This window comes from Muntiacus reevesi, chromosome 10, assembly GCF_963930625.1.
Source record: "Muntiacus reevesi chromosome 10, mMunRee1.1, whole genome shotgun sequence".
NCBI lineage: Eukaryota > Metazoa > Chordata > Mammalia > Artiodactyla > Cervidae > Muntiacus > Muntiacus reevesi.
In genome coordinates, this window is record NC_089258.1 from 33911233 (window position 1) to 33938076 (window position 26844).

General features: G+C 50.6%; 1 protein-coding gene across 13 annotated transcripts in view; it reads left to right on the forward strand.

Moving 5' to 3' along the window:
- Positions 1-26844, forward strand: part of ZNF618 (zinc finger protein 618) — a 198373-nt gene that overhangs the window by 103280 nt on the left and 68249 nt on the right. For all 13 annotated transcript variants that reach the window (XM_065946757.1, XM_065946755.1, XM_065946758.1 and 10 more), the window contains exons 2-3: positions 5628-5671; positions 23238-23500. In XM_065946757.1, the coding sequence (XP_065802829.1) occupies positions 5628-5671; positions 23238-23500 (307 nt within the window). The remainder of the gene's footprint in view (positions 1-5627; positions 5672-23237; positions 23501-26844) is intronic.

Sequence of the window (26844 nt, forward strand, 5' to 3'; positions counted from 1 at the left end):
CTGGCAAAAGGCACTGGTGTGTTAGCCTTGTTGGGAGAACAATGAACAGGGACTAATCAGATCTGGTGGGGGGATGGGGAGCCATTTAAGTCTCCAGGGAGGAAGCAATTTTTGAGTTGCAGTGGGGGAGGGAAAAGGCAAGGTCTTAATTATACCACCACGGAAATGTGCTGTCTCAGGTCTGTCCCGGGCTTGACTGCTGATGCGCCATCTTGGAGATGCCCGCTCCATCTTCTCGGAGCTCCAGGGCCACGAGCCCCCACATTTCCAGTGGCCCCTCGGCCCCTCTGAGCCTCTGGGTCTGCTCTCTTATCGCAGAAAGGCATTTCATTCTTCCAGATCAGGCAGCCAGGACCCAAGGAGCTGTTTTCCTCCATTGTGCAAGCATGACAAATCATTAATTTTTGATTGATTTGCTTAGAATTATGGGCGCCCCAGCATTCTTTCCGCCGCTGAACAGCTGTATAACAAATGAATATATCACTGTGCACAAAAGATCGGCGATCTAAGAGAAGCAATTACATTGGCCACCCTCCCCCACTCTCACCCCTTCCCGGGCAATGAAGGGAGGAAATTTTTACCAGAAATTCCTCAAGTGGCTTAAAAAAAAAAAATGCCTTTTTATAATTGAATTAAATCTTTATCTCTTCATCTTTTGCAGCAGATTTCCAAACACACACCAGTTCCCCACGTGCTTGCTTGGGTTCCATCCATCCAGGAAGAATCTTTAATAATGAAATTTCAACTCATGAATTAAAACCAAAATGGAAAAAAGAAAAAAAAAAAAGGAGCAAATTCTACCCCTCCTTTTTGCTTTTTTTTTTTTTTTTGGTCGCTGCTATTCCTTTAAGATTTTGGAACTGTACCAGTGCACTAAATGTGACCTCCATAACTTTTAAATTAAGAATTTATGCTGGCTTGAAATTTATGAAATATTTCAGCATGAAAGAAAGCCTTTTTCCCTCAGGAAAATTGAGCAATAAATCACAGCGCTGTGGATTTACTGCCCTGGAGCCAGCGAGAGATAGGATTTTTTTTTTTTTTTTTTTTTGCTTCATTTTGAAAAAAAAAAATGTAATCATATAAGACAGCTTAGCTGCTATCCTCCCACTCTCTAGAATTTTTAATTTCAGCTGTTTCTGCTTGGATTTATTTCCAATATTCCTGCTCGGCTTTTCAATTTCCTCAGTTATTAAATTTTAATTCAGTGCATTAGCATTTAAATTAAAAAAGGGTTTATTTTATCGAAATCGTTGGCCAGCCCCCATCCCGTAGCACACGAATTGCCTGTTTCTGCCATTTGCACAAAATGTGAAATGCAGCTAATGTCTTACAACTTACATTTGCACAAATTTAGAAATAAAATTTCTGGGTTAGGAATAATATTTTCTTTCCAAGAAAATCCTTAATAAGAGAATGGAAAAGAACAACTCAACGTTCATTTGGGAGGGAAGAGGAGGGTTGAATGAAACCAAAAATAGCCTTGCCCAGGCCCTGAGAAGAAGCTGGTGTGGTAAGGAATGGGTGGGGAGCTGGGTGGGGGGCCTTGGTTTGGGTACCTTTACCCCCACCTGCGTAAGAGGAGGAAGGTCTCTCATGAGCCTACTCCCCCCACCATATTTTATTTACCCTTAAGCGGTCTGGTTAGGTTTGGGTCAACTCCACGTAGAGTGTCAGAGATGAAAGGAGGTGTGATGATCTGATTGAACTCTCGTGCCTCCTGTCCTTGTTTTTACCTATGAGAACCTCAGGTCCAGGGAAAGGAAAGAGCATGCCCAAGGTTGAAGGGGAGACCCAGACAGAGCCAGGCGGAAGCTGCATCTTTAGATGCACGTGGTCCAGTGGTGCCATCAGCAGTAGAGTTTCCATTTCTACACACACTTGGCCTCTGCTTAGTACTTTGTCAACATCACTGTATTCACTGTCACTGACCAGCCTTTTGGAGAAAGCCTCAGGGCCGTGGGGTCTGGTAGATGCTTATGACCTTCTGTCTTGCAGCCAAGGATTCAGATCAGGCCCCAGGACAGGCTGGGAAGGCATGTGGCTCGGTCCAGGCCTGACTTTGCCTCTTGCCCATCTGCTGTGTACCCTTGTACAAGTCACTCTGTTTTTCTGTGCCTCAGTTTCTTGGGCCCAATAAATGGTACCCTTATAGCTATATCTAGGATTGTTAACAATTATTATTATTATTACAGCTGGGCTCAAACTAAGTAGTTTTACATGTATAGCTTATTTATCATGTTTAAGTCTCCCTCCAGTCCCAAGAGATAGATCCTAGTGTTGGCAAATTGCCATTTTGCAGATGAAGAAACTGAGGCCTAGAGAGTACAGATGACTTGCCAAGGATTGTACAGCTCAAAACTGGCAGACCCAGGACTTGAATTCAGACCCTGTGACTCCACGCCCGGTGTTCTTGAACTTTGGTTCAAATTGAGAATCAGATCAGATTACACTGGGTAAAAGTGAGTTTGTGGTTTGGGTCAAATTGAATGAAATTGCTGGTAGTAGACCATTTGGACCCAGGAAAATGGCACTATCAACTGAATTCAAACAGTAAGACTTGCTTTGAGATATTTGTGAGGATACAGACAAAGCCAGCCTGGCTCCTTAGGGATCTCTACAACTGAGAATCGGTGTCCTCAGCACTGTGGCTGGTGGGGGTGGGAGGCCCATAGAGGCTGTCCCTTGTCGTTAAGGTGGTCTGGTTCAGTTTAGTTCAGTTCACTTGCTAAGTCTTGTCTGACTCTTTGCAACGAACTGCAACATGCCAGGCTTCTCTGTCCTTCACCATCCCCCAGAGTTTGTGCAAACTCATGTCCCTTGAGTCGGTGATGCCATCCAACCACTTCATCCTCTGTTGTCCTCTTCTCTTGCCTTCAGTCTTTCCCAGCGTCTGGGTCTTTTGCAGCGAGTCCTCTCTTCACATCAGGTGGCCAAAGTATTGGAGCTTCGGGTGGGTCTGGACTCAGGCCCAAAGGCTGAGATTGAGAGTTGCTGTGATATTGACACATGCTCTCTTGAGCATCTCTCACTTGTGGTCCATGGTCCATCTCTACTGCCTTCCCATATCTGCCAATAAACAGACATTTCCCACCCTGCAGGGATGCACTCTTCCCTCCAGTTATCCCGTCCCATCTAGGCTTCTACAGAAAGATTTGCTTAGACAGCTCTTTGAACGTTTTTAGCACTTTGTCTTAGTTTGATAAAAATGAGTGGAAAACAAAAATGTATGTGGCTACCCATGATGAGAAGTTCAAATATCATGAACACAATAAAAGGGAAAATGGGAACACACGTGGAGATGGGCAGGTGTGCCAAAGAGAGAGGCTCCTTTTCCCTGCCCAGTTGCATGTTCAGTACACTTGAACTGGTCAACTTTGTGTGAAATTATGTGTGAAGGAAAAGGACAAAAAAGAGATAACATGAAAGATAGGTATGAAATCCTATAAATACACACGTAGAGTTGAGTCTGAAAGGTGCTTTGGGGGTTTTACTCTGTTTAAGCTCTCTGAGGACAGAACTTCCACCCCTTTTGCCTTTTCTGATTCGAGCATTCGAACAACTCCTTGCATTTGTTTTCTTTACAAGTTTGAGGAATGCAAGATATCAGAAAGAGGCTGTAATTGATCCTGTTCTTTTGCTCCTAGTGATATTATTTGCGAACCATCTTCTGCTTTCTTGGTTCTTCCATGGAAATAATACGCTGGCATCCCATTAGCTGCTTCCTCCCAAGCCTTGTGTTTCTGCATCCTTGTTCTTCACCTGTCCGTTTCCTTCCTGTGGGCAATGGGGGCTCTGTACATTCACCCCATTTCCCAATTGGCTCTCTTGAGTGTTGGAGGGAGATAAAATATTCTGGAGCTGAGGAAGGTGGGTGTTGGAGTGACCCACACCTGGGCTTGTAGTTGTGGGATGTTGGATGAAAGTGAAAGTGAGAGTTGCTCAGTCGTGTCTGACTCTTTGTGACCCCATGGACTGTACAGTCCATGGAATTCTCCAGGCCAGAATACTGGAGTGGGTAGCCTTTCCCTTCTCCAGGGGGTCTTCCCAACCAAGGGATCGAATCCTGGTCTTCCACATTGTAGGCGGATTCTTTACTACCTGAGCCACAAGGGATGTTGGATAAATGACTTAAATTCTTTGACCCTCAGTGCCTTACCTGTAAAATGGGGAGATTGTGTATGTGTGTTGGGAAACCTGTCCAGAGGATTAAATGAGAGGCGTTCAGTGCCCATACGTTAGTGCTGGGTGGGAAGTTAGCTGGGGGAGTGAGTCTTGGTACCCACAGGGGACAGGGTGGGGAAGTAGGCAAGAGGGAGTGGTGGGGACTGTGGCTAACCACGTATGTCAGGTCAAGCTGATTGGTCACGTGGGACTGCGTGTTGCTTTCAGAAGCTGAACATCTGGCTTTGGGGGGGATGAAATCCCTTTATTTTTATATATTGACTATTTAAATTGAAGTCCACCATCTGGTTTTGCCAGTTTGCAGCTTCTCAGAGGCATTCCTTAACAGGTAGCTGCTGCTGTTTTTAAGTCCTCAGTCCTTCATTTGCAACCCTGAATTTCAGAAAGCTTGGAAACAAAAAGATGTTTTCTAACTGGTGAGGCGACAGAACTTGACCTGAAGGGAGAAGAGGCTAGGTGCCAGCTTCATGTTACCCATGTGCTGACTGCATATGTTTCACTATAGAAATATCAGCGTGCTTGAGGACTGGGGGCTCCCCAGACCCTTCTAGGGTTGTTTCAAAATATAGAACACATGGGCCACATTACCTTTCTAAAATTGGAAAGCGTCTGAATTTGGAAACACATGTGTGCTCGAGTTTTGAACCTGCATTATTCCAACTGTGATTATTATTATCATAAATGTTTCCCCAAAGCTGGGCAGTGCATCTCCAACCAGGGGTGTTGGAGAACCCATGGCCTTAATCTCTCCCGTGTCCGTGGTCTTAGCATTGAGGTCTCCCCAGCATGGGCCTAGGTGTCAGGATCCCTGGGTATTTGTCACTCAGTCCTCATGAGACTTCAGGCAACTCTCTTCTCTTCTGGGGCCTCAGTCTCTCCATCTGAACCAGAATTTTATGATTTCTGAAAATTTCATTTGGTTAGCCTTATCTCTCCACCCCCCCACCCCCCAAATAAAAGTGATTACAAACCAGCATTCTCTTGCCTCCCTCTGTTTGCAGGGTTGGGGGACAGCCTATTTTAACGTAATAGGATTTCCCCCCTCCAGTTGGTAGGAATAAATCTGCGGCTACTGTTTTATTGGAAATCCCAGCTGAAAATAAAAATGGTGCAATTCAATCTCAGATTTAGCTGGTTACTTACTTTTCACCGAGTCCCAGGAGCTCTGTGGTTGCTGGGTTTATGTTGGCAGTGGGTGCTCAGCTGTATTTAAAGGGCCAAGCAGATTGGTGGTGGAGGGTGGGGTGGGGCGTGGGTCGGGGGATGGCTGTCCTGACCCCCTCTTGCCACTGGGGGGCAAGATTTTTCCAGCCTGGAGGAATGGAGCAGCGGGGTGGTGGCCCGCTCACCCCTCTGAAAGCTGGTGTCTGAGCGGGCGCTTGGTAGGGTACAGTCCGGGTCTTCCTCTTGGCTGATGTAGCTGTTCTGGATTTCCTTTGCAGGCTGACGGAGCCAGTGCAGCTGGAAGGAAGAGCACGGCTAGCAGGTATGCCCCCCTCCCCGCCCCCCACCGCACTCACCTTTCCTTCATCCCTGGTCTCAGGACCAACACCCACCTCTGTCCAGTCATCACCTACCACCTGAAAGAATGGTCCAGGTTAGCCCCCTTGGCTGGGAAGTAGCCATACTTCCCTGGAGGACATGGAGCTGTGAGTAGCACTTTCCAGCCCTCCTCTGTGGGCATCTGTGACTGGAATCTTAAGGATGACTCTATGCCCAGCTGGACTTAGCTGCTCAAGTTAGGGGAGACTTGGGGGTTGAAGTGCAAGACGGGGCGGGAGGACCTGGGATTGAATCCCATCTCGACTGCCTCATCGTGAACTCCAAGGACGCCCAGCCCAGTTTGGAATTCACTGGCCCAGCTTCGGTCCTATGCTCCTCCCCTGAGCCCGTCCCTCCAGATCAGGAGGGTGGACTATTGTGCTTAGCCAGACCTCACCCTTGGGGCCGGCAGGGGATGGCGGAAGCGTGGTCCCCACAGGAGAGCGGGAGTGTCATGACCGAAGATGGGGGAAAGCAGTGCTGGACAGGCCCACGGAGTGGACGTCTCCCACCAGGGGCGCAGGCGGGCAGCCCCTTGGTGTAAATGTTAGTGCTGTTCCTGCTGTTCCATTAGGTAGAGCAGCTGGTGTGGCCAGATGACCTTTATTTAGGGCATTGACGGCAAGAAGGCAAGGGGACAGCCTAGAGAGAGGGCTTCCCAGGCCACATCCGCAACGTGTAGGACAGGCTCTAGGATTGCCTACTGGAGCTGGGTGTGCCAAGCACAGGAGTATGCCCTTCAGCTCATGGAACACTGGTTCTTTAAATGTTAACACATTTTTATGGGGGGAAAAAAAGGGTTCTTTGGCCAAATAATTTGAAGACTGGCAAGTTAAAGTCCACCAATTTCTTTGCTGTGGAACTTTCCAAAGCATTTCACGTGCTAGGGTGCTTGCTTGAGAGCATCCGAGAGAGAGAGGAGAATGACATGTTGCTCAAAATTACTTAACTGTGGCATGCTTTTGTTGACATTTATCTCATGGAGCCTGTGTTCCTTGTAACGTGCTTTGGGAAACCATGGGAGCAGGAGGGTAAGGTGATCAGCTCTGTGTTGCAGGGAGATCACCCTGGCCCCCACTTGCAGGGTGGATTGGAGACAGCCCGAAAGGGGGCATTGACACCAGGCTGGAGATCAGTGTAACCCACCCAAGCCAGCATGGCCCGGCTTCCACCCACCTCCCTGGTCTTCGCGTACCTCTCCTCCTTGCTCAGTCTGTTTTAGCTACCCTGACCCTCTAACTCTGTAAACCAGGGGTCGCCCATCTTTACCGATAAAGGGTCAGATAGTCCTTCACACTCCACAGGCCATAGGTCTCTCTGGCACCCCTGGTGGCATAATCCGGAGACAGCCACAGATGATACGTAAATACACGAATGGCCGTGGTTCGCCAGTTCCCGGTCTGAGTCTTTGCAACCACTGTTCCTTTGCCTGGGATGTCCTCTGCCCCAGTCTTTCCATGATCAGCATCCTGTCATCCTTTAGGTCTCAGTTCCACCCTCCCCTCCAAGACGCCTTCTCTGAGCCCCGCCGACCCCACCTGTGGCCTGTTTACACTCTTCACTTACTCCACGTATTTGTGTACGTTTCTCTGCTTCTCAAGTGCCAGCTCCAGAGGCCACTTCTGTCTTGTTCAGTGCTGTGGGCTGATCCCCAGCCAGCACTCGAGAGTGTTTACGGGATGGGTACCCTGACTGAGGTGGGAGAAGATGGGATAGCCTAGGGGCAAGGAGTGTGGGTTAGATTGAAGGGCTGAACAGTCGAGCTTGGGCTTGGGAATCCGGACAGTGACTCATGTAGCCAGTGGCTGCCCAGCGCCCTTGTGTTTCTCTCCTGGGCCCCTGATATTAGAATCTTGCATAAGAGCAGTGTATGAGGCTGTGACTTGTGGGGTCGTGGACGTCCCTAGACTGCCAGTGCCTGGAGACGCTTCCTAGATCTGAATGTCAGGACTGAAAGGGGCCTTGGCTTTGTCTAGTCACTCCCTTCATTGAACACATGGGGAGAGAAGGCCCTGCTCAGGGTCTTGTGCTGAGTGAGGAAAGCAGTATCAGGCCTTGACCCTCCCCAAGCTGGTGCTGTGTCTACTTACAGACGCTGTACTCGAGTGAGGGTCTAGCCAGCCGCCCCCACCGCCCTCTCTTGTTCATTGAGCACCTACTAGGTTAGACCCAGTGCTCTGTGCTATGGACTTAGGTGGATTAGATGTTCATTTACTCATCCAACAGACATTTGAGCACCTGTTCCGTGGCAGGCACCGTTCAAAGCGCTGGGTCTGCAGCAGTGGGAACAAATTTCCCTTCATTCCTCATCACTTGTATGTGGGTGTGGCCCTTGCCCTCACTCTCTAATGCATGAATCTCTCCCAGGCCACCATCTCTGCCTAGTGACTGGAGAACAGCAGATGGGTTTCCCCACAGTGCTAATAGGTGCCTGAAGCTCTATATTGTGTCTTTATCAGCCCAAGGCTGTAGTGACAGGGAGAAGAGTACTGAGATCAGCTAGAGATGCCTGGCCTGGTCAGGGGAGGTGGGAGGTGGCCTGTGTGGCATCTCCTTGCTCTCCCTGATTAACCTATATTTGCATACACTTAGTAATGGAGCCCCGTGTTATTGCCACAGTGCCAGAGTATACACCAAGAAGGGTCAGCCCAGACCTTACTGTATAACTTATGATATAGAAAAAAAAATTTCTAATAATAACTACCATTTAGTCAGGCTCTGAGCTAAGTGATTTACATTTGCTAAAAGATAAAATCTTTATGGGGCTTCCCTGGTATCTCACCTAGTAAAGAATCTGCATGCAGTGCAGGAGGCCCTGTGGTTCAATTCCTAGTTCGGGAAGATCTCGTGGAGAAAGGATAGTCTATACCCACTCCGGTATTCTTGCCCAGAGAATCCCAGGGACAGAGGAGCCTGGCGGGCTATCGTCCGTGGGGTTGCAAAGAGTCAGACATGACTGAGCAACTAAATGCAGCACAGCCCATAATCTTTATCACAGCTCTGTGAAAGATGATCTTCTTATTCCCACTTTCCTACTGAAGCTGCTGAGGCCCAGAGAGGTATCCAGTTGGAAGTGAGCAGCACAGCCAGGGTGCCTGCCCCGGTCTGACTCTTCTGATGCAGCTGCCTCTCCACCGTGCCCTCCTGCTGCTGTAGGAAGTGATCAGTTTACAGAGCTGAGAGGAGCCTGTGAGGGGACCAGGGCTGGGCCGTCGACTAGGGTCTTGTCCGGAAGGCAGGGCCTCTGAAGGATCTCACGCGGGAGCTTATATTGATTCTGTTATTAAAGCTAATAGAGCATCTTTGAAAGACCAGAGCAGCATTATTGTCGAGTGACCCAGTAATCGGTGTGAGAAGTGAGTTCTGCTTTAAAGGTCCAGAGAACATTAATATAGAACATTAATATAGCCCTTAGCTGATGCCACTAGTGAATTTGACCCTTGGACAGAGGAGCCTGGTGGGCTATAGTCCATGGGGTTGCAAAGATTGTCGGGCATGACAATCCGGGCATGAGCCCGGATATTGGGTTAGATTGGCCAGGTGGGGTTAAGGGTCTTGGATGCTTGGTGGAGCATTAGACTCATGCAAGTCCCTGCTTCAGATGGAGAGACTAAAGCCCGAGGCTCCCCGAAGTCAAGAGAGAGGCTGAATGGTCCTGGTTGGGACTGACCTTGAAGGACCTGTGACCCTCTGACCTCCGCTCCAAGCTTTGCCATGCATGCTGTGTTATCACACCAGGCTCTGCTTTCGTTCCAGCGCCTTCCTTTCGGCCCAGAACACCTCATGCTGTTCCTTCTCTAGAGGGCCTCTGGCTACACCCCAAAAGCAACAGCATGGGCTGCTAAGGAATTAGTGTTAAATTGAGGGGGATGAGGAGAGGTGGTGTTTCTGATCCTAGGAGACGACCGCTGGTGGTTTGGTTTACTTCCCTGTAACCCAACCTGGGTTGGTTTTACAAGTCCAGTGATCTCAGCACTTGAGGTTAATGCTAACCTGGTGTGCAGGTTACAGATCACGTACCACAATGCAGCCAAACCTCACTTACTCTAAGAGGCGTGGAGGGCTGTGGGGCCTTAACTGTAGAAAATTCTAACATTCTAAATGCGGTTTTCATAATCAAGTAAATGTAGCTTCAGCCTTGTTGTAATGAAGAATTAGGCGCCTCCCCCCGCCCTTTTTGGTCAGTTGAAGGTTTTCAGAGTTGGAAGGACTTTGTCGATAATCTGGTCCAGCCCTTTCATCTGGAAATAAGGCAGACCAAGGGATAGAGGCGGTGAGGGACTGGTTTGTTCGCCATGTGTACCAGTTGCGTAACAAGTGATCTGGGCCGTATAGACAGGGAGACTGGGGTGGAGGAGAAGGCGATAAGACCAAGGCTCATTCACTCATTCCACAAACACTTACTGAGTGCCTGCTAAGTGCTAGGGTCTGACCGTGATGCTGTAAATACAGTGACAAATAAAACAGAAATCCCTGGTCTTGTGGAGCTCATGTTCTTGTGGGAATGGAGGAGACAAAAATACTGAAAGTACATTGCTTGTCATATGGTAAGAAGTGCTTTGGGGGAAGGGCAGAGAGGGAGATTGGGAAAGTCAGAAGCAGTGTTGCATCAATAAGAAGGTGACATTTGAACAGAGATTTGAGGGAAATGAGGGACTGAGTCAGGCAGTCATTTGGGGACGTGCATTCTAGGCAGCGAGGACAGTAGGTGCAAAGGCCCTGGGGCAGGAGTGTGTACAGTGTGTTGGAACAACTTCAGGGAGACTGATACAGCTGCCTAGTGCCTTGGAAACTTTTGTCAGGACTTTGGCCCTTACCCTGTCTGAACCGGGGAACCACTGGGGGTGTTGAGCAGAGGAGTGACATGATTTGGTTTTAAAAGGATCATTCTGTCTGCCAGAAGAATACACTGCAGGGGGCAAGATGTGGAAGAGGTACTGCCAAGAGTTCAGGACAGGCAGGACCTTAGACAGTAGGCTTGGAAGGGAGTTCCTGAAAGGCCATGTTTTTCAGGCCTGAGGAATTCATTTCAGCAAAGCATTTTGTGAGTCCTGCATTCAAAATGCCTGGCCTTCTGCTTGGTCCTGGGAGAGCCCCAGGGTGGAACAGGATGGTCCCTGTGGCTCCCACTTTGCATGCCTGGCCTGTGGGGCATCTCACTCAGCCTCTCTCTGAGCCCACACAGCCTGGGTGCAGATCCTGGCACCACCTACTGTCTGGTTGTATGACCTTAGGCTAGTTACCTGACCTCAGTTTCCTCATTTGTAAAATGGAGGGTTATATTCATACTGCCCTCACAGCGGTGTCAATGAGGATGAAGTGCACTAATGTTGATATGCAGGGACTTCCCTGGTTGTCCAGTGGCTAAGACTCCATGCTTCTGATGCAGGGGGCCTGAGTCTGATCCCTGGTCAGGGAAACAGATCCCACATGCCACAACTAAAAGATGCTGCATGCCACAACTTAAAAAAAAGATCCTGTATGCTGCAACAAAGACCTGGCACAGGCAGATAATTTTTTTTTTTAAGTGGTATTACACCCTTAGCCCAATGCCTGGTCTGTAGTAGATGTTCAGTAAATGCTTTTTTTTTTTGCCACCATCACTGCAATGCTGGATTCCATTCCCAGGAGGAGGGAACAGTGGGTGGCAGGTGACTTCTCATAGAGCCTGGACGTCAGAGGGAGCCTACAGGTGGGGATGACTGTGGGGGTGGAACTTGTGTTTGAGGGCCCACCACGATCCACTTCCTGTGTCCTGCTGTTTGTGCATCTCAAGTGACCCTCCCGGGGAGGGTTGGCATCCCTCCTTCTCACAGGGCCTGAGAAATAGACTTGTTCATGGTCAACCAAATAATCAGATGGCTTTGGGCCTCACTGAGTCTTGTGCTTTAAGCCAAGGTTTTCCCCCCGGTGGACAGTTAAATCTCATAACCGCATGTGTATGGCTGTGGAATTGTTTTTAAATAATATCTTCTTCTTGTTTAGCATTTTGGCTTTCAGCAGGAAAATTGAAGTAGCCCTAAACAAATTAACCTTATTTGCACAAAATTTCATAGTACCAGTAGGCCTGATGCTGGTCGGTGACCAGGATGGTATTGGCAGAATGAATTATGTGAGAACCAGCTCTGGGTATATTTTAATCAGGTGCCATCTTCATCTCGGGGGCTTCCCAGGTGGCTCAGATGGTAAAGCGTCTGCCTGCAATGTGCAAGACCCAGGTTCAATCCCTGGGTTGGGAAGATCCCCTGGAGAAGGAAATGGGCAACCCACTCCAGAACCCTTGCCTGGAAAATCCCATGGACAGAGGAGCCTGGTTGGCTACAGTCCATAGGGTCACAAAAAGTCAGACATGACTGACTTCACTTTCACTTTCACTTCCATCGTCATCTTGACTGTATGTTTGTGTTCCTGTTATTGGAACTCATTTGATTTCCAGAAATGTGTATTCTCACACTACCAAACTAGGGACCAGAGTTTGGCTATAAAAATCATAAATTGCAGGCTGCCTCTTAAGGGTTCGTCTACTTACTCCAAAGGGGCCCCTTGCTTCTCTGGTGGGCAGAGTTCACTCTGCTTAATCAGTTGCTGTTAACTGCCCAAAGAAGGCAGATGCTGGAAAATTCAGACATCCTTGGGATTGTCTCTGGAGATGGCCACAGAAATGCAAACTGCAAGTCCTATGTATCAAAAATGGTGAATCATTTTTCCAAATGGCCCTGTGGTCCTCAAGCTTGGGGTGGTCCAGCTATGGGAAGTGACTGGGGTCTCTAGGGAATCCGGACTCTGTCTAGCCACCCAGCTTGAGTTTCCTACCTGTGCTCCTTGAGCAAGTTTAAGAAAGTTCTCCTGAAGCTGCAGTTACCAGTACAGAGCATCCGGAAGTCTTGTCTTGTCCTGAAGAAACTCGGTCTTGAGAATGGAACCAGGATGATGTGATCTGGTTGCTTCTCGAAAACTCCCCCTTTTAAAAAATTTATTTGATGGTGCCAGGTCCTAGTTGTGGCATGTGGGGGTCTATTTCCCTGACCAGGGACCGAACCCAGGCCCCCTGCATTGGAAGTATGGAATCTTAGCCCCCGGATCACCAGGGAAGTCCCTTGAACCCTTCAATGACAAAAGCCCTCAATCTGAGAAGGCAAGCCTGGAAATGTCCACAGCCTCACTGTTTATATCGTCCTGCCCACCCTCGGCTTCCGCCGCCTCCAGGTTTCACGCAAACCACGATGGTAAAGGGCGTGGGTACATCACACCCACCACCTTGATCACACCACCTTCCCAGCCTGCAGTGAACCTGTCCACGTGTGTGCCCACCTCTCCCTCCTCTTCATTGCTGCTGTATGCGGGGGCCCCTGCCCTCCGTTCCCTTGGTTTTCACAGGGGCAAAGCATTCCTCTCCTGCCTTCATTTGTGAGTTCTCTACCTGTGACCTAAGAGCTCCTCTTTTCCACAGTTGGACCACACTTTTCTTGTTTTGCCCGACAAGTGCTTGGTAGCGACAGGAGAAGAGAATAACAGTTACTGAGTCCCTCTATGTGTGTGGTGCTGTGCTGGACGCCTTAGGAACACCTCTGTGCTTTAATCTTCTAAATAACCCTTTGAGGTTCGTGCTTACACGTCAAGATAGGGAGGTGTGTGCAGGTTAGGAAGCTTGGCAGCAGCCCGCACACCTCGTTTATCATCTTCAAACCCCTTGGGGAGACTGGATTGTGTATTGAAGAGTCTCGTTTGTGTATCTGGGAGCAGCCCACCTCTGGGCAGTGAGGGACCAGCCTTGGGTGTTCATAGTAGGCCGTGTGGATGGAGCTGGCTGTGCATTCCAGATCCCAGACAAGGTCATCAGCTGATCTGGTGGATGGAGAGCAGAGGGGTGGAAGCCAGATGTAGTACCAGGATGGAGCAAGCACAGTGGAGGGACGGCAGAGCTTTCTAAGCAGCTGGGCAGCTCCTGGCATCAGTTGTCAAGGTGGGCAGGAGAGAAGGGGTACAGTCCTGTCGGGAAGCCTCTTTACATCTCATGCCAAGGTGAATGGTCAGGACTGTTGGGCATCAGTGATCGAGGCTAAGTCACAACCTCGGTAGGAAATAACGTTGATGGCAGAAGGGGTGTATTCTCTGTTTATACAGCCAGCGTGAGAGCCTAGGTATAGCCTCACTCTTCATGGCTGAGTCACCTGCTCCCCGGGGTCTGTGTAGGACACCGTGGGTGCCCTGGGAGGTACAGGACAGTCGGCTTAGGCTCCTGTGTGGCCTCCCCTTTCCCACCTGCCTGTCGAGGGCATTCTAAGGGAGTGAGAATTCCTGAGTCTGCAGAATCCCGAAAGTTGTGTGGGGAGAGTCACGGCACAGTGGGTCTTTAGAGAGCCGTGCTCATGGCTAGCTGATACGTGTCATATCACGGACAGACCCATTGGAAAACACAGCCAGTGCCTCTGTGTAAGATACTGTTAACACTTGTTAATGACCTGGACCAACCTTCCATGTGCCATGACTCCCTTGAAAGAAGCTTCCAGCTTTCCCTGGAGGGCCCCACCTGCTAAATGTCGGAGTTCATGACTTGACAGCCATTGCTCAAGACTCCTGCTCTTCTCTATTTTAGGTTTAAATTAACCAGGGAATTAACTCTTAATATTTAAGTCTTCATGCTGTCTTTCCGAGCTGCGGTATTACCCAGCGTTGTAGCTGACTGACAACCATACATTGAAGAAAATTAAGTGCCTAAAAATTAATTCAGGCTAATGATATATTTATGCATTGTAGGATATTTTGAATTTCTAGACTGTTAAGAGTTGTTTAATAGGTTAATAGTTTTTAATCTATTAATCTAATCTTTCCTACTTGACTATTTATTAAAATATTTCAGTGATACATGACAGAAGTGGATAATTCTGAGGGTTATTAAGGCATGGGTGATGGCGTGAAGATTTGGATCACGGGTGGAATAGTAAATACAGCTGCCTCGATACTGGGGTTTGCAGCAACTGGGGTTTTGCTGTAAGTTCTTTCTCTTTTGGCCCTTCCAGGTTAGTAGTGAAGCTGTGACCTTTATCCTCATGATTTCTGTTCTTGTAGCTGAAAACAGGAAACTTTTTACATCCAAAGGACAAATGTGAACATAGCCGCCCTTCTGGGGCACATCAAGGAGAGCTGAAGGTCAGCGCTGAACATAGCCCAAGCACCTTTCTCTGTGGCAGAGATGGAGCCCTCCATTTCTTTGTTTTCTTGCATTTCCGTGTTTTCTGTTTTTAGCATTGAGCATGTGCCTGTTCGGCCAAGATACTAAGGATACGGTAGGAGACAAGGAAATGCACACGTTCCCCATCTCTTGGAGCTTCTGGTCATTCAGTCTTGTATTTCTTCATTCTCTCAACAAGTGTTTTTATTATTTTCTCTAGGAAAAAAAAACAAACAAATCATCCAGATGATGTTTTAAAAAAGCCTAGGGAAAAAAAAAAAGTCTAGGGATTGGAATCAGACAGACCTGGTTGAATCCTGCTTCTGTCACTAGAAAGCTGTGTGACCATGAGAAAGTCACTCTGTTTGTCTGATCTTCGGTCTTCTTATTTGTGGAACAAAACTACCTGCCATGTAAGGCATCGTGAAGAGCAAGGAGATGGTACTTGCATACGGCCTGAAGCAGCGCCACGCCACCTGGCCCCTCCTAGCTGCCCAGCCTGTCCTAGCTGCCCTGTCCTCACTCACCCTGTGACTGTATCATTGCATCAGCATCTCCTCTGCTCCACATGCTGGCATATTTACATCTGGCTGTTTACTGCTTGCATCATTTCTGACATCTGCCAGGGTCCAGATACAGGGGTAAGAAAGCAGAGGTGTAGAGCCATGTGGAATTGGTGGTGAGATTTGGAGCCCGACCCTGTTAGAAGCAGAGGGGGCGTTCCCAGAGCCACTGGTCTGAGGCTGCAGGCTCCTTTGTGGGTATCATCCTGAGACCTCAGCGCCCCACTCCTGCCCAGCAGCCTGAATCTGCTAATGGAAGATATAATGGTGACCCCGAATCTTCAGGGGCTGGTGTCATTTTATAATACCAGATCACCACCCTATCCACCTTGAACTTGCATGTTATATGTCAATAGTATCTCAAAGCTGGAGGAAAAAAAAAAAAGTGATGGTGTCAGAGCATTGCTAAGGCTGCCCTGTTGGCATTTCAGAAAGTAGGAAGAGCTTGTTGCATTCAAGAAAATTTCCATTGGAAAGGATGAAGATAAGACTATGACACTTCAGGAAGAAGCTTCCCTTATTCAGAACATTGGCTCCAATGAAACATCTCCAGATCGTGTTCTACCGAAGGCCAGATGGGTGGGACGTTGCTGCCTTCAGTTCTGGGTGTCAGCTGAAGCAGTCCAGCCCTCGACAATTCTTTTGAGTGGTGGAGAGAGGGAGACACCTCAAAGGCTATGCTGCATTGACCTTTGCAAGGTTCATGCTTGGCTTCTTAGGTGAGCAGGTGTTGATTGATCACCTCGCCCATATCAGGCAGCGCTGCAGGTGACAGCAGATCGAGGAGACAACGTCCCTGTCCTCTTGTAGCTCTCGTTCTAGTCGGGGAGACGTTGAGGAGGACGAGTGGTAACAAGAGTGGTACATGAGTGCAGGGTAAATGCTGAGCAGAACACGTAGGGCAGGGAAGGGATGTGGATATTTGAATGAAGACCTGGAGGAGGGGAGACCTGGCCATGGGCATTTGGGGGCCAGGGAGAGTATTCAGAAAGAGCCAAGAGCAGATGCAAAGGCTTGAGGCAGGAGCCTGCCCCACCTGCTCAGAGGACAGGGAGGAGGCTGATGTGGCCCCGGGGGAGGAAACGAGAGGGACAAGGTTAGCAGATGAAGTCAGTGGGCACGTGAGGCATGTCTCAGAGCCCTGAGGGTTGAAGCAAGGACTCCGGCTGCTACTCTGGGTGAGATTCAGAACCGTAAGTGGGTTTTGAGCCAAGGAGCGACGTGAGCTGGCCCGGCCAGGATAGGAACAGGGAGATGGGCTGTGAGAATATTACAGGAAGACAAGAGAGGGGAAGGCAGCTTGGATGAGAGTGGTGGCGGTGGGCTGGTAAGCAGTGTCGGGTTCTGGACATATTTTGAAGGTGGGGTTGATAGGATTTGCAGGTAGACTGATGAGTAGGGAGTGAGAGGGAAGCGACGAGGATGGTCCCCGAGTGGTGGAATTGTACTAACTGAAATGGAGGAGACCGCCGTTAACCGATGACTGTGTCCTCAGCTGCAGGGTTTAGCGGGAAGAGCACTGGGGTTGGAGTCAGGAGAATTTTCTGGCTTGGGGGAAGGGGCAGAACCGCAGCTCAGCTTGGACCTGTAACTAGGGGTGCCTGCCTGTTGGGCATCCAGGTGGACGTGTCCACCGGGCAGTTGTTCAGGCAGGTCTGGAGCTCAGGGACAGGTCCAGGCTGGAGCTAGCATTTGCAATTCATCATCACATAGTTCCCATGTAAAAGCACGAATCTAGGTGCAATCATGTAGGAAGTGAGTGTGAGTAAAAACAGAAGAGGCTCTCGAGCTTATCCTTGGGACAGGTTGACATGGAAAGGGTGGGTTGGTGAAGAGGAATCAGCAGAAGAAAGAGGGGTGGCTGGAAGGTGAGAGGCCCACGGGGAAGACCCAGAGCATTGCGAGGAAAGAGTTGGAGGAGAAGAGAGGGGAGCTCGTTAAAGGCTGCTGATAGAGATGAATTCAGTCAGGACCGAGTAGGGACTGTTGGATCTAGAAGCTTGGAGGTCCTGGGAGGCCTTGGAAAGAACTGCTCTGGTGGAATGGGGGCGGGGGGCAGGAACCTCACTGGACCTGGGAAGTATTGTCAAGGGAGAGCCTGCCAACATTTGCAAATAATAATCATTTGTGCTCCGGTTATCGGTAGGTGGGCCGCTGGGTAGAACTGGAGGACTAGGTCAGTGGTCAGCCTCTGCAGCAGGGTACACACGGCCCCTGACATCATGGCTGGATGTGTGTTAATTCATTTAACACCACATGCATCCATGCATTCATAGACAGTGTTGTGTTTAAGCACAGCTTGAGGCCAGTTAACCCTCTTTCGTAATGAGTAGAGTCTTTTAATGAGGTTTTGTTCTAGAGAGAGTTAACCAAGTCATTACTTACATACTGTGATTGGAGATCCCCCTCCCCCACTACCAGCTTTAGCTTATTTCAGTGGCTAAAGTACCAGAGGAAATAAGCAGTGGCCTTTGGTGAAGGTGGAGTGGTCCTGAGACTGAGCCTTGCGGCAGAGACAGGAGATTCACACATCTGTTGGGCAGAGGTCTGGCCTCCACCAGGGCCTTAGATATCTCAGACTCCAGCTCAGTCATCATCAGATGGGAGAACTGACTCAAATTGGGGCAGGACGGAAGTCCAGTGTGCTGAGGACTTCTCATGACCCCTGAGACTTGCTAGGATTATAAGTGTTAGCATCTGTGGTGGGATGATGTAGAAATTCCACCCAGAAAGAACTTTGGTTGACTGGCATTGCTGGGACTCTTCCTTCAACGTAGCCAGAAGTGACATTTGTCCTTGGACCTCCGGTCCACTGAGAAGTTGTTTGATGGCTCTCTTGGACTGCAGGGCTCAGCGGGAATGACTCTAGGACAGAAGTTGCAAGAATTGGTCTCAGATCCATTGCTGGAGGTTGTGTGCCCTTGGGCACACCGTTCATTATGCATCATGTTGATGAGTCTGTCCTGTGCTGCAGGCCCCAGGCTGGGGCTGGATGTGGAGGGGGAGGAAACAGACATGGGCCCTGCCCTCTGCTCTGGTTCCCTGTCTGGCCACAGGGTGCTCGTGAGCGCCAGATGTGATGGAGTGGATGTGAGCAGCGAACCATCTGGTAAGACCCAGAGGAAGAGGTTTGTTTCTGAAAACTTCCCGGGCAGGCATGCGGGCACATTGACTGACCAGATCAGACTCGGCCACGGGGATGAGTAAGAACGAAGCAAAAGAAAACTTTGGGGCTGGCAGAAGCCACGGGTTTGCAGAGTTAACTGCTTTGGGGCTGTTTCTTCTAATTCAGCCACACATGGTGTATTAGTTTCCTGTGGCTGCTGTAACAAGTACCACAAACTGAGTAGCTTAAAACAAGAGAAATTCAATCCCTCACTGTTCTGGAGGCCAGAAGTCTGAAACCAGGTCTGGGCCAGCGTTACACACCGTCTGGAGGTTCTGGGGGTGGATCTACTCTTTGCTTCTCCAACTTCAGGTGGCGGCAGCATCCCTTGGCTTGTGGCCACATCCGTCCAATCTGTGTTTCTCCTGCCTTCTCATCTTCTCTGTATTGTCCCCTCTTCTGTCTGTCAGATCCCACCTGTGTCTCTTATAAGGGCACTTGGCACTGCATGTAGAGCCCACCCAGAGAATCCAGGACAGTCCTGTCTCAAGATCCTGAAATGAAATACATCTGCAAAGAACCCTCTCCCAAATGAGTTCACATTCACAGATTCCAGGGATTAGGTCAGAGGTCTATCTTTTGGCTTCCCTGGTGACCCAGACAGTAAAGAGTCTGCCTGCAGCAGGAGACCCGTGTTCGATCCTTGGGTCCGGAAGATCCCCTGGAGGAAGGCATGGCTACCCACTCCAGTATTCTTGCCTAGAGAGTCCCATCGACAGAGGAGCATGGCAGGCTACAGTCCATGGGGTCACAAAGAACGGGGCACCACTGAACGACTCACACTTTTTGTCTTTTGGAGGGGCCACCATTTACCCCCCCACCCCAAAAGCAAAGCTGTAGGTATCAGAGACAGAGAAAGTGGTGTTCCTGGAGGCCTACTCACCACCACCCTTGTAATTCAGGCCCCATGGGTGCTTTTGGGCCATCGCTGTAGAACCCATAGGCCTTCAAGGATCACACTTCGAGAACCATTGCCTTAGTGAAAGGCCTGGTCTCTTAGAGAATTCCTTGGGCAGGAACCTGCTTGGTCTGGCTCCTATCCTGGCATTCTGGCCTGAGCAGTAAGCAGTGACCACAGACAGCATGTACTTACTGAGAAATATCCTTTTAGTGCCTGACTTTAGATTTTATGTTGAAGTGTGACTCGGGTTAAATATAAAATTCATAGCATATCTTGAGCAACTATTTTGTAGTTATCTATATATAAATCTATTTTACAGCGACACAAATAGAATAGATTATGGAGTGTCAGCATGTAGATAGATTCCAAGTGCTTTTTCACTAATATACCTAATGATTCGTGCTGAGAATATCCAAGGGCTCCACTGTACATTTAAATGGATATAATTAAAATAATGAGGTCTATTTTAAAAAATGATATATGAAAAAAAAATTTTAAAGAAGTTTGAAAGAGCTGCACCACTAATTCAAAGTGATATAAGTACTTCTGCAATTCCATTGTTATTAGGACACCTAATTAAATGTAAAGCATCCAAGAAAAGCAACATTTGGGCTTGTAAATCTAAACTGTGAAGCCGGAGGAAGAGAAGTCGCCATGTTCTCAGTGTAGCGTGGGCTTGGGGGTGTCGCCTTTAAGGGAGTGGATGGTTGTGTGCCATTGTGCCCGTGGGCGAGACGATGGTTGACGTAGCTCCTGGTGTAAGAGTCACCCATGCCAGGCAGACGGGGGAGTGGGTGCATTCAGAGATGGGGGGCTGACTCCATCCTGAGCAATCAGGGAAGGCTTCCTGGAGGCAGGGACGTCATCGTGAACCAGTGTCATCGTAATGGCAGCTGCCATCCATGCACATCCATCTGTGCAGCTCCCTGGCTCACCTCCTACCCCACGCTGGCAAGGTTCATGAGGTCCCCCTTTAACAGACAAGGATACCGAGCCTCGGAGCGGGGAGTGTCTGGCCTGAGGTTGCAGGGTCTGTGGACACCCAGCCTGTCAGATTCTCAACAGCCCTGCCTCCCACCAGGACGGCACATGCTATTGAGGTCCTCAAGGGCAGGAAGGGACCCTGAGTCTGCTTAGCTGGGATAGTCTCAGATCCCCGGGTGAGGGTGTTCTGGACAGGGGGCTGTCCTTCCTGCCCTGTGATGTCAGCTGCAGGGACCACTGACAGGTAGGACCCCTCCACCCCAATGATCTCTTCTCCAGCCCTGAGAAGCATGTCTGCCCTGAGCTTGAGGCTGAGCCCCTTCTCCAGGCAGGGTTGGGGCCAGCCAGGGCCCAGCCAGAGAGGGTCCTCAGCGGCCTGCCTGCCCAGCTGCCCCAGGACCTGTGGGGTGTGTTCTTGCCAGACTGGCCCAGAGAGTCAGACAGAGTCCCTGAGTCCCATCTCTGTGCCCCGCGAGCCTCAGGGTGGGCAGGACTGGCCAGTAGTATCTCCAACTAGTCTTAGGGCAGGAATAGGGGTTTCAGCAACTTCCATCAGAAGTTTCTCTTAGTCACTCTAGACTGTGTTCTGGTTCTACCTTTTTTTACAATTGATCCTCATGAGGCCTTTTGAGTAGGTGCAGGGCTCCCTGCCTCCCTGGGCAGAAACAGGCTTAGAGAAAGTCAGGGCCCACGCAGGGGTCCAAGCTGGGATGGCAGTACTGGGGCTTAAACCCCACTGGTTTACTTCTACAGACCCTGCACTAAAATCAATGCCATGTAAGACCCTTCTCTAGTGGCCTCTGCACGCTTCCTTTCCCTCCCACCATCCTGTAGACGGCAGGTACCCTTAGGACGTCTCCACGGGGCCACTCTTCTAGGTCCCTTGCAGACGCTGGCTTGTGTATCTGCATCACAGCCCTGTGGAGTAGGTGCTGTGTTTATCCCCATTGTATGGGTGTGAAGACTGAGGCTCAAGGAGTGAAGTCACTTTTGCAGGAACCCACAACTTGAAAATGGCAGTTTTGAGATGGGCCCTGGGATGATCCAAATTCAGTTCCTACATCCTTTTCCCGCCAGACCGTCAGGCCACCTCTGCTCTTCTTGGTTTCCAGACAGCCTCCTCTCTGCATCCTTACCTGGTAGGGAAGGAGTGGGAAAGATCTTTCTCCTTCAAAGGCCACAGCCTATCAGATAAGGGCCCCACTGTTCTGATCTTATTTAACCTTAATGAATTAATGAAGTCGTTCAGTCGTGTCCGACTCTTTGTGACCCCATGGACTGTAGCCTACTAGGCTCCTCCGTCCATGGAATTTTCCAGGCAAGAGTACTGGAGTGGGTTGCCATTTCCTTCTCCAGGTATTGGTAAAGACCTTATCTCCAGATACAGTCTCACTGGGGATTAGGACTTCACCATATGAAGTGGGGGTGGGGGATGCAGTGCTGTCCGCAGCACCTCCCTGTGGCCTTCATGTGCCCCCTCCTCATCAGCTAGGGCCTTCCTTCTCTGTCTCTGCTCAGTTCCCCAACCTGGGAGAAAGCTGAGAGCTGGGAGGGACAGTGGCCATGATAAAATCCATGCTCTTGGGGTAGATGGAGCTAGAAGCCCAGAGGGGGAAGGGTCTTGTCTAGAGTCACACAGCCAAGCCTCCTGTCAATCCAGGATGAGACCCCAGGTCCTGCCTCCCAGCCCGGACACCTCCACTAAGCTCCAGTGGGTATGCTAACCAGCCTTGACTCAGCCTGCCTGAGTCTGGGCCTTGACGTTCACGGTGCAGCTGCCTTTCTGGAGCAGTGGAGAGGGCTGGATCTGGCCAAGACAGCATCACAGGCCTGGAACACGATCAGATTCCCCAGCTTGTGCCCACCTTGGCTTTTCCAACCCACGCCGGAAGGCCGAGGGGTGCTTGTGATAACACAGAGTCTCTTTGAAAGGAGAGTGAATCCAGTGGATGATGGGGACTTGGCTTCTTGCCTTGACTGGCCCCCAGTCTTGTCTGTGGCCCTGGGCAGGTCACAGCTCTGCGCGAGACCTCAGTGCCCACCTCTGTATTGAGCGTATTAACTTGAGGATGGTTTCTCTTATTTGAAGAGCCACCTAGAGGCCAGAGGTAGGGGCCCAGATTGTTCCATGGCTTCCCTGCCTTTCAGCTTGTACATTCCTGTCTATAAAGCAGGAGGAACTCTGCAGCCCTCCTGCAAAGGGAGGGGCAGACCCCTCTCTGCACACATCAAGCCGCTGAGACCCCTACTGCTCCAAGTGTAGCACCTGCCCCCCTGGCTTGTTAGAAATGCACTCTTAGGCCAGACCCCAGACCTACTGAACCAAATCTGCATCTTACCAAGATTCCCAGCTGATTCACGGGCACATCAAAGCTTGAGAAGAGCTGAGTTCTTCCAGCCGGAGCTTTCCTTGCAGGTCTCATGTAGGTTCAGTTATAAGAATGACTGGTCATGTTTAGACCTCAGCTTCTCCATCAGCAAAATGGGTGGAATTGGAGCCATCCCAGCCCAGTGATTTTCAAACTGTGTTCATTGAAGCCCCCAGGGTTCCCTAGAGGATCCTCAGGAGCAGCTGAGTGGCATGCACTTTTTAAGGCAATGGTTACATGAGAGGTGGGTCTGCAGCTGAACATTTTGCGACCTCCTGGACTGGAAGCGGGGGACTTCCAGGTAGGCCTGGGGCGGTGCTGGGGTCCACTCTGAGCAGACTCTCTTCTTTGCTAGGGAGCGCTTGAAGCGCAGCCAGAAAAGCACCAAGCTGGAGGGGCCAGAGCCTGCGCCGGCTGAGGCCTCGCTCAGCGCCGAGCAGGGAACGATGACAGAGGTGAAGGTCAAGACGGAGCTGCCGGACGATTACATCCAGGAGGTGATCTGGCAGGGCGAGGCCAAGGAGGAGAAGAAGGCCGTCAGCAAGGATGGGGCCACCGGCGACGTGCCCGCCGAGATCTGCGTGGTGATCGGAGGCGTCCGCAACCAGCAGACCCTGGGTGAGCACCTGTCTGCAGGGTCGGGCCGGGGCCAGGACTGACTGTGCGGCTGAGTGCTGGGGGAGATAGGCCTGGGATCCCTGCCCCGCCCCGGCCTAAGGGGCCTCTGTGGCTCCCCTCTGCCCTCAGGGAAGGGCCTTGGCTCCTGACACTGGCCCTTATCTGCTCAGCTCTGCTCTGGAGCGCTTGTCTTCCCACTTGACGTGGCAAAAGCCTACCTGTCCTTTAAGATTTTGCTCAAGTCAGATGCCTGGAACTTTCTGCAGGCTTGGTGGAATCCCTCCCACTGTGCCTCTAGCATAGCCCACATCACTCAGTGTCCTAAATGCCCATCTGCATTTCTTCCTCCTGGGTTTCCCCAGGGGCGACTTTCAGTGTGGGTCCTGTTCAGATTAGTTGTCTGATCAGGATCGGATGAGTCGTAGTCTGGCACTTTCTTCTGCCTCTTTGTGGTCTGGGCCGGGCTCAGAGGAGCTCAGAGAAATGAGCTTCTTAGAAACCATCTCTCCCCGCTTCTCAGCGTGAGTCAGGGGATACCCCACCAAGGCTGCCTGCAGTCCTGCCAGGTTTGCAAACGCAGATGCCCACAAGGCCCAACAGATACGTTTATTTAGCATTGTGGAGATGAGCCAGACAGGCAGGTGGTGGGGCTCGGGTCCAGCTGGAGAGTTACGGTTAACTAACTGCGAAGATGGGCTCAGTGTGGCTAGATCTCTGGACACAGCACGTGCCAGAAATGAGAATTTTAAGGTAAATTCTTCTGGCTTTAAACATTGGTGACTAATTTGACTTTTAAAATCTGCCAAAGGAAACATATCTGTGGTCAGAATCGTTCCATGGGCCACCAGTTTTTCAGCCCCGGCCTGTAAAATATTATAGTCCACGTGTTCCATCCTGGCACAGAGGCCTTGCCTGATCGGTTCCCAAACCTCCATTTGCATCCTTGCTGTCCTCCGCATTCGCGTGCTCGGGAGGCCACCTGCTTGTCCCTCCTGGGACAGCTCTGTCCACCTCCTCCTGACTTCCAGGCTCCCGTCCCGTCCCGTGAGAGGCAGGCAGGACCTGGTGGGGGGAGGTTCCCCTGGCTCTTTCCCCTAGTTTAGACTAAAGCCCTGTTGCCTTTTTTCCCCGACCACTGGGGATCAGCCTCGAGCTCCCTTTCCCCGCTGTTGTGGCCTCCATCGCCCCACCCGGGTCGCTCCGTGTCCTGCTGGCAGCCTGCTTCTGGCATCGTCCAGGTTAGTCAGGGGACTACACACATCCCCAGGGAGGCTGGAAAGTGCCATCCTCCCCCGGGACAGAAGGGGAATGAACCAGAAATAACTTGCTGAAGAGCGTGAGTGACCTAGCCCGGTGTCGAGTGAAAGAAGAGTCTTCTGCAGGGCTTGTGTCTTACCTCCCTCCACCCGGGTTCACACCCCACGGCCAAGGACTGTGTTATCCTATAAGGGAGGTGTTAGTTAATCAAGGAGAGGACCTGCCCAGGCTCACTTTTGCGGGGCAGCCGGTGTTTTAAGACTCACTGGACCCAAGAGCTATGTATGCCCTTCACCAGGAGGTGTCCAGTGAAGGGCAGTTGAATCTGAATCTTGAGATGGGGTCAGCTTCAAGCGGGGGGAAGCTTGGAGCGGCCATGCTAAGGAAATGCTGGGGGGTCCTCCCTGGGCCAGCTGCCTGCACCGTGAGAGGCCCCAGGGCCCCGTGCCAGCCACGGATGCTGGGTTCCAGCTCAGCAGCTTCTCAGCAGCAGGGTCCTTGCCCTTGTTGTGCCTTGCTGTCCTCTTCTGTTAAAGCAGGCGTGCTCCCTGTCCTGGGAGCCCCACGGGTTCCCAGCCCCACACCCCACGGGTGTGGAAACCACACACAGTGGCAGGGGATGGGGAACGGTGTTGTGTGCGGAAAACCTCGGCTCCTCAGCCTGGGAGTGCAGGTTCCCTGACTTAGCATCTGCTACAGCTTGGGCAGACTGCTTGACCTGTCTGTGCCTTCATTCTCACAATTGCAAATTCATGGGGCTGTGAGAGGATGCACCGTGATCATGTGTATAAAGTACTCAACATCATGCTTAGTAAATCATTCACCATCATTCGCAGTAATCCTAGTGTGGATAGTATGACGTACTCCTTCAAAAGGAAAGAGGAGTAATAGTTTCTGCTTTTTTCCCAAGTCTGAGAAACAAGCCGGTGTGCTGTAGAGAAGAAATAGGATGGGGAAGAAAGTCGGCCCTGGATGAGGTGTCAGAAGACATGGCTTCTGGTTGGTTCTTGGTTTTCTCACCTGCGCTCCTTCTGGTACTGCTCCCTGCTGCCCCTCCAGAATCCGGGGACTTTCAGGATGTTGTGAAGTTTCTGAGTAAACTGCTTTTGAAGACCCTTGTGGAAAAGGTTTAAAAGCCATGGTTCTCTGTGGAGCTGCCATTTGGGAGCTGGTCCCAAAGCCGGAGCCGGGCGCTTGCTGCTGGTGGTGCCGGCTGGCTCACACCCATCAAGGCTGACCTTCTGCCTTGAGGGTATAGTTTCTGCCAAGGGTCAGGCTCAAAGGAATCTGGCTTGGCCTTTTAGTAGCAGGAAAGAAAGGCAATTAAAAAAAAATTGATGTTAGAATGGAACCTTATGAACTCATCCCTTCTCAGAATGGCAAGTAGACATTATCTTATGGGCCAAGTCCAAGCAGTCGCTGCTGGCTATTAGGAGTTCCATGTTGAAGGTTCTGAAGGGTGGCATGATTGATTATTGATGTCTGCCATGGATGTGGAAGTGGGCCGTGAAGCCCCACGTGCCACAGATCTGGCAGTCGGTGCCCTCATTTTATAGAGGGGCAAGCAAAGCCATGGGAGATGGAAGAGACTTGGAAACTCCACTTCATAACACCCCGTCCCACCTGCTCCTAGAAGTGAAACAAGGAGGGAAGGCATTCCCTGGGCTGCGGCCAGGGCGGAATGCTGGTTAGAGTTACTCTCTGAATGAGCTTGTGCTGCAGTGTGACTGGGCGCTGTGGAGTTAGCATGTCCCCGAGGCGCTTGGCAGGGGCGCAGAGGGCTCCGGCCAGCTCTGTCACTGAACAGAAGAGCGTTCCTATTCCATCAGCCAGTGCTGTCTCATGAGGGAACCTCCCGTTTGCCTGCTCTCTGAGCGCCATCCCCCTGGCCCCCACCCCCAGGTCCTCACTGGCCCTTTAACAGCCGTCAGATAAACAGCGTTCCCCGTGACACAGACAGTATCCGAGGCACTTCCCGTGGAGGAGCCTGGGTCATGGACACATGGATGGCACTTGGCAGCTTCTCAGACGAGGAGCATGGGGAGGGGCATCGGTGCCCAGGAGGCTGGCTGCCAGGCTTGCAAGTA